This window comes from Elephantulus edwardii, unplaced genomic scaffold (genome assembly GCF_000299155.1).
Source record: "Elephantulus edwardii isolate Elephantulus edwardi_28Jun2011 unplaced genomic scaffold, EleEdw1.0 scaffold00113, whole genome shotgun sequence".
NCBI lineage: Eukaryota > Metazoa > Chordata > Mammalia > Macroscelidea > Macroscelididae > Elephantulus > Elephantulus edwardii.
Window position 1 is genome coordinate 9,574,881 of NW_006399863.1, and position 7,367 is coordinate 9,582,247.

General features: G+C 47.6%; 1 protein-coding gene across 1 annotated transcript in view; it reads right to left on the bottom strand.

Moving 5' to 3' along the window:
- PHF7 (PHD finger protein 7) overlaps nucleotides 1-7,367 on the bottom strand; it is a 17,720-nt gene continuing 10,353 nt past the window's right edge. The window contains exons 4-10 of the mRNA XM_006892298.1: nucleotides 3,434-3,535; nucleotides 2,938-3,062; nucleotides 2,324-2,486; nucleotides 1,658-1,764; nucleotides 905-1,021; nucleotides 386-510; nucleotides 1-191 (exon numbers count right to left, since the gene is read on the bottom strand). Of these exons, the coding sequence (XP_006892360.1) occupies nucleotides 1-191; nucleotides 386-510; nucleotides 905-1,021; nucleotides 1,658-1,764; nucleotides 2,324-2,486; nucleotides 2,938-3,062; nucleotides 3,434-3,535 (930 nt within the window). The remainder of the gene's footprint in view (nucleotides 192-385; nucleotides 511-904; nucleotides 1,022-1,657; nucleotides 1,765-2,323; nucleotides 2,487-2,937; nucleotides 3,063-3,433; nucleotides 3,536-7,367) is intronic.

Below are 7,367 nucleotides of genomic sequence, written 5' to 3' on the forward strand. Positions count from 1 at the left end.
CTACTTCTTGGGGCGGCAATAAGCAATTCTGATACCCCGGGACCTCAAGGAGCTGCGCCTCGTGTTGCTGGAGGGCTCCGTGGGCCCAGGTGGGTCAGTGCACAAAGGGCCTGGGTGCTCCAGGCCAGCGTTCTCAGGACGCAGGGAACGGCTGCAGGACAAAATGTTGCTCCCTTTTCCCTGCCTGTAATCTGAGGGAAGAGCAGCAGCGGCACATTGCGTTTCTGCCTGTCCTGCATGCAGGCCCCCTTAGCCCTGTCTCTTTAGGAAGTGGTAGTGCAACTAAACGTCCCCTCTGGCGGCATGATTTCCTCCTTTCCCAGGCATCACAAGATCCCGCACCCCAGGCCCCATTCTCCAGATCAGTCCTTCCCTCCAGGCCCACCTATGACTGGAGGGGAAGGTGCACACTCTCCACACTCCCATGTCGTATTGTTGGATTGAAGTGAGGAGCAATCCCTGTGGGTTCCATGGGATCCACACGTATCACACAGAATGAGGCTCCAGCTCCTGCAGGAAGAACCCAGGAGGAGTTGTGTGGGCAGACACCCCCTTCTTCATCACCAGGGAGGTTTGCTGCGGGTATTTCTACTGCACAGTCTACTAGATGGTTCAGAACATCTGAGGGTCAGCCCTGTGGCCTGTTGTGGGGGCAGCCATTCATGAGGTGGGTCTGGAGGGAGATTGGCCCTGAGTATCTTTGCCTGGGCCATAGAGAGAAGCCGCCTTTGCAGATTCAATGTTCCTCTGAATAGGTGTGTTAGGGGCTGGGCAAGCCTGGGCTTTGGCATCTGTGTTCAACAGGAAATCTACAGGCCAAGGTGTATTTCTCACTCCTGCAAACTGTGCTGAGGTCTAACTCTAAGGTGAAGATGCTCCTTCTCTGCCGGGAGCCCTTCCCTACCCTTCCTCCTCAAAGCTGTCTCTGCCTTGTTCAGACAGACAGACAGGGGCATCGCAGTGCTGATGGCGCTGATACAGGTCTGAAAAAGCCCCTGGCTCCAGCTCCCAGGCAGCGTCTCTGTGTTGGGAGGAGAAACAGCAAATGAGTGCCCTGTGGCTGGCTGGTGACTCTTCAGCCCCCGGGGGAGAATGAGGAAGGGAGCTGAGGAAGGGAGCTGAGGAAGCGCAGGGCAGGAGCTCTGCACAGCCTGCCAGCCTGCTTTCAATGAAGGTCCTAGAGGGGCCGGGGAGAGAGCTGGAGCAAATGAGTGGAACATGGGGGTTCCAGAGTTCTACCCTCCATCGAAGAGCCCATCCCTCAGAGGATTCTGAATCCCCTCAGAATACTTTCCAGAATCTTCTGGTCCCTTTCTCTTTCTTTTGATAATTGGAAAGCTCCCCTTCCACCTCTTTTCTCTCTCTCTTCTGCAAGGAGCGCTGGCGGGCCAGTCGTTAAGCCCTTACTGTTAACCCAAAGGTCTGCAGTCTGGACCCACCAGCTGTTCCACAGGAGAAAGGCATGGCCGTCTGCTTCTGTAAAGTTTACAGCCGTGAGAAGCCCATGGGACAGTTCTACTCTGCCCTGCAGGGTCTGTGAGTGAGAACCAACTGGGTGACTCCCCACCAGCAGCTGCTGCTTCATTCTCAGTACACTCACCTCCTCTCTAGAGACCTAGGCAACCCCGCTCACACCCTGAGCTGCAGGTTCTACTACCTGTCTGGAATGTGAATCCCCATTCGCAGCATTTCTTGATGAAACTCTTCTCGATTGTTACACTGTGGACATTTGAAGAAATGTTTGGCTGATGTGTGGGCATATTTCTGCAAGAGAGGTGAGCAATGTCTTTGTAAAACACTGTCTTTGACCACCTTCATCTCACCCTCACCCACATCCCACTAGGAGTGTACCGCTAACTGGTAATAGAGAAAAAAGAAAAGCTTGCCTGGGTGGGCCAGGCACAAGGGCTTCAAATTCAGTTGTCAAATCTGGAACTAAAATGTATTCAAGAGAGTTCCCAGGTGAGTCTCTGCTGTCATCTCTAGCCATGGGGCTGGGCAGTTCTGACTCGAAAAGGGTCAGATATCCGGACAGGTTTCCTTTCTCTTCCATCACAAGAGGCAACGCTGACTTTGAGACAACTGACTGACATGAACCTTGTTAGCAACCCTGAGGCTTTGGCTCGGTCTAAATCTCCCCATGGATGGAGTCCGCCAGGCCAGCAATGACCAGAGCCCTGGCTGAGCTTCCTCTGATTGCCAGGAGCCAGCTTGCCTTCAGGCCTCCAGCGGGGAGTGCTGAGGCTGAGCTGTGCCTGGGCATTGCCTGGATGGTGGGGTTTCCGAGAACTGTGGACACGCAGGAGGGCAGAGAAAGTCCCACCTGTATGCACTTGCGGTGGTAGATGGTTTGACTACAGCATGGGCTCTGAATGTTTTCCACGCTCTTTTGGGACAAGTCTTCACAACACAAGACACAGCTCTCCTCCTCGCCGTTCTTTTGCAGTTGGATGACCTGCGTGGGGCGATGTTTCCCACAAAATGATCTGTGACAGAGGAAACAGACTTGGTTTCTGATTGGCCACCGACAGAGTGTTCCAGGGGACCTAGCCTAGAAAGGGCAAGGCCCCCACCTGGCCAGAGTCCTGTGAACTCAGTCTCATGACGAGAAAGCCCAGGTGCAGGGCAGCCATGTGTCTTCTCCCTCCGCTCTCCCAGGGGACAGAGCTGCGGGGCTGTCCCCATATTCCCACAGCCCCTGTTCCTGAAAGCCCCACTTAGTGCTGAGCAGCTGTCTAAGAACCCCAGCTGTTTGTAATTGAAGAAGGGGCTGGGAAAGCAAGGAGTAACCCTGTGCAACGGCCAAGTGCAGACGCTGTTTCCCATCATGAAGTGGAGGGACAGACCCACTGGTAAATGGAAACCGCCCGTGAGAACTGAACTCTGATTTCGTAAACAGCTAAACAGCGAGTTGCGACTTTCCCCTTTGTCACTCACTTGTACTCTCCAAAAAACTGTGAAAGGCAACCCTTTTCTTGGCCACAAGGCAGATGGAAGTTTCTGAGGCAATGGTCTTTCTGGCAGGTGATGGCAGCTCCTTTTTTCTTGCACACAAAGCAGATCTGCAAATGAGACCCCAGACAGTGCTCACAGCACCAGGACAGAAAGACAGACAGACAGCCTGGAGTGCATATTTCTGTTGTTGTTAGTGCCATAGAATGGCTTTCCTTAGAGGTCCTGAGAGTGCCAGGACTCCCACAGCCGAGATCCCTGGCACAGAATTCACATTCACTTGGAATGTTGCTCCCTTCTCCTCACTTGGGCGACCAGACCACAGGGGAGTAGGGAATTGGAAGAAATACTTGGGAAATCCCTAAGTCCTTTAACTTCTAACAATCAGAGAAAAGTAAGGAAGCAGCTTGCTCAGAAAGGCTTAAGGAGAGGCAGAGAAAACCCAGCCTATCCCAAGGTCCCCATTTCAGGGGATTCTGACCTTTCTAGAAGCCCGAGTCGCCTCTTTTTTGATGTCTTCAGGCAGGAATCCATGAAAACCTCTGTTGGGCTGGCCCCTCTGAGGCAGCTTGCTAGATAGGATCTGGAGCAGCAGAACCAGGCTGTCAGCATTGACGATCCATGGGTGACAAAGTGCAGTGAGGGGCGGAGGTAGGGTGAGGTGGAGGACACCAGCGTGAATAGAGCTTGGTGGGCTACATACTGAGTTTAGAGGGCCATTTCTTTAACAAAGGCATACACAGCATCATGTATTGGATAGTCTTAAAAGGACTTTTCAAATTATAGCTCATCTAACCGTAGGAGTTAAGTTCTACAGCAAGTCGTAGGTGTTGTGTACCATCAAGTTGCAACTGACCCATAGCAGATCCTCCAGCGAATTTTCAGAGGCAGTTAATTGCGTGAGAAGAGATTGCCCATCCTCCTGCTGGCTGTCTTTGGAATTGTAGGGCAGCTTCTTGCCTCTAGGCCACCAGTGCTCCCTAAAACTGACTCATAGTTGACCCTCCAGTGGGTTTTCAGAAGCAATCAATCACACACCCGTCTTTCTCCCATGGAGTAGTGGGTGAATTTGAGCCGCTTTACAACAGTAGAACATGCAAAAGTCAAAGCCTGGGTAAGGCAGAAACCCTTCCAAGAAGGAAAACTCAAATATTTTCTACTGATAGAGCAGTAGAAAAGTGTTTAAGGTGGCAAACCTGTCAGAGGTGGAAAACGTGCAAGACTTGGAAGAAGGCATCTCTGTAGAGTGCTGGTTCTCATCAGTTTCACTAAAGCATCATCCCCTTTTTATAGAAGTGAGTGACACAGAGCTTCCCAAGGCTACAGAGCTTCATCCTGGGTAGGCTCTGACCCCTTTATGTTGTGTGTCTCTCATTTCCTGAGGACTACCTTCATGTAGTGATGGAAAGAAAGGCTCCCTGCATATTGACTCATTTTATGCACCCTATAATCCTCTCACACAGATGCTATCAAGCCTCCTGCTGTAGGAACCTCAGATCCTGCACTGAGGTGCTGCATGGTAAGTTACTTAACTGGGGTCACAAAAAAGAGGCAGCAGGGCTGGCACTGACATCGGGGCCCGTGGAATCGCTCTCACTCCTGCTGTACCATCCTCAATAGAAAAGAAATACTCTTTTCTGATCATATTCTCCACAGGAAGAAAAACACCATCTCTACTGCAGTGATTTTGCATTCTAGAAAAAGAGGAGGGGCTGTACTTTTCCTTAAAGACTACCTTAAAGGACCTTTGTTCCTAAAATGTTCCCAAAGCAGCGTCTGAAATGAGCAATCAAGGACAAGAGGCTGACCTGGTCTGTTACACAACGGTAGAAGGTAGAACGTTAGTCCCTCATTCTCCAAGAATGTTCTGAATATCAAGGAGGATTTCCAGCAGTGATCAATGAAGTGAAAATAGGGCTTTGGGTTTTTGTTTTAGATTTTGAAGAGTGTAGAAGAGGTGATTCCAAAGGCTGACTTCAAGGTTACTGAATTATAGATAGCTATATGCTCTCAAATAGGTTTTGTTGTTGTTGTGAGGTGCTGTTGAGTCAAGTATACAACCCACAGTGATCCTTTCAACAACAAATCTGAACTCTGTCCCATCCTGTGTCATCTTGTGTCATATCTGTCATAGCCTGTGAACACTTGCTGATACACTCAAGCCCATTGCAGCAGTCACTGTGTGAGTTCATATGGTTGAGGATCTTCCTCTCCTTTGTTGTCCCTTCACCTTTCCAAGCATGACGTCCCTTCTCCAAGGAATAGCCTCTCCTAGCAACATGCCCACAGTATGAGAGACAAAGCTTTATAGCCTTTGCCTCCAAGAAGCACTCTGGCTGCACTTTCTCCAAGACTTAACTGTTTATTCTTTTGGCAGTTCCATAATATGGAATATTATACTTCAAACATATAAAATACATACTTTAACACTGAATGTCTCAATGTTTTAAAATTGTGTGTGTGACTTCTGCTTTCTTTATATTCTTATTCATGTTTTCTATAGGCAGCCTGTATTATTTCTGTGAATCATTGCACTGATTAATAGATAATTTAGAAAAAAATGACAATAGAAGCTCAACATCAAGAAGAAAAAGATTCTTACCATGGAGCGAATTGGCAGCACCATGTTAGTTGGAGAAGAGATTGAGGTTGTTAACAATTACAACTTGCTCAGCTCCACATTCAACATTCTTTTTTTAAAAACAAATTTTTATTTTTATTGTATTATTTTTTATGTGTACCGTCAAATCAGATCTGACTAACACAGGAGGAGATTGCCCCCTCCTTCTCCAGCAGAGCATCTGGTGGATTTGAACCGTGTATTTCTGGGATTGCAGTGTAGCGTCTTGCCTCTAGACCACCAGAGCTCCGACATTCAACATTCTTAACACCAGCAGTCAGGAAATCAAAAGACAAATCACATTGGGAAAATCTGCTGTCAGGGACATCTCCAGAGTACTAAACAGCAACGATGTCAGTTTTGAGACTAAAGTGTGCTTGATTCAGGCCATGGTCTTCCTAATTACTTGCTATGCATCAGAGAGCTGCACATTGACTAAGGATGACAGAAGAAGAATCGATGTCTTTGAGTTGTGGTGCTGGAGAAGAGTTCAAACATACCACAGGCCACAAAAAAAACCCCAAATAGGTCTGTCTTAGGTTGAAACCAAGTTTTTCCTTGGAGGCTTGGAAGGATGGAGGGACAGTGCAGGAGAGGAGGACCCTGGATGAGATGGATTGATACAGTAACTGGGGTAATGAGGGTAGGTGTGTGTGAGTCAGTAAGATCAGCTCAGAATATGACAGGCTTCAGAGCTGTTGTACATAGGGTCACTATGAGTCACAGCACATAACAACAACAATCATCTGCAGACATAGTATATGTCTTTATTTAAGACTAAAAAAAATATCCTCAGGAAAGTTTTATAGTTTTGATGAGGGGGCACTTCCATATCTTTTGTGAAATATGTTTTAAAATATTTTAGGGTTCTTATACTACAGTCAGGACATCAGGAGATGTATTTCACTGGGAAAGTCTGTAGTCAGGGAGAGATCTCTCACCTATCTATTAAATATACCATGGGCTGCTAAGAGAACAAACACGTTAGTCCTGGAGAGAGTGAAACCTTGCTGCTCCTTGTGCCAGGATGAACGTGTTTGTTCTCTTAGCAGATCATGGTATATTAAATACTCTTATCCATCACTGCAACTCAAAGGCATCGATTCTCCTATCATCCCTAATCTTTATGATGTACAGCATGTAATTACAAAGACCATGGCCTGGATCAGGCACACAGTCTCTAGACTGACATCGTTGCTCTACAGTACTCTGGCAGCAGACTTTCCCAATGCAATTTTTCTTTTTATTTCCTGGCTGCTAGTACCAAGAGTGTTGATTGTGGGGCCAAGCAAAATAAGCTGTGAACAATCTCAGTCTCTTGACAGCCGATCATGACGCAGCTCGTAGACCCAGTGGTGAGAATCTTTTTCTTCTTGATACTGAGCCTCAATTCATATTGAAGGCTGCAGTCCTTCACCTTCTGCAGCAAATGCTTCAGATCCTCCTAATTTTCGGCCAGCAAGGCTGTATCACCTGCATAATGCAGGTTGTTGAGTCTTCCTCCAATCCTGATGCCATATTCCTCCTCATAGAGCTCAGTCTTCTGGATGATATGTTCTGCATATAGATTGAAAAGCTATAGAGATAGGACACATCTAAGGCATACACCCTTCCTGATTTTAAACCATGCAGATGACAAAGCAAAATATTACAATGAAATGTGCAAGGAGCTAGAGTCGGAAAATCAAAAGGGCTGAACTCGTTCAGCATTTCTTAAGCTCAAGGAACTGAAGAACAAATTCAAACCTCGAGTTGCTATAATCAAGGATGCTTTAGGCAGAATATTAAATGATCC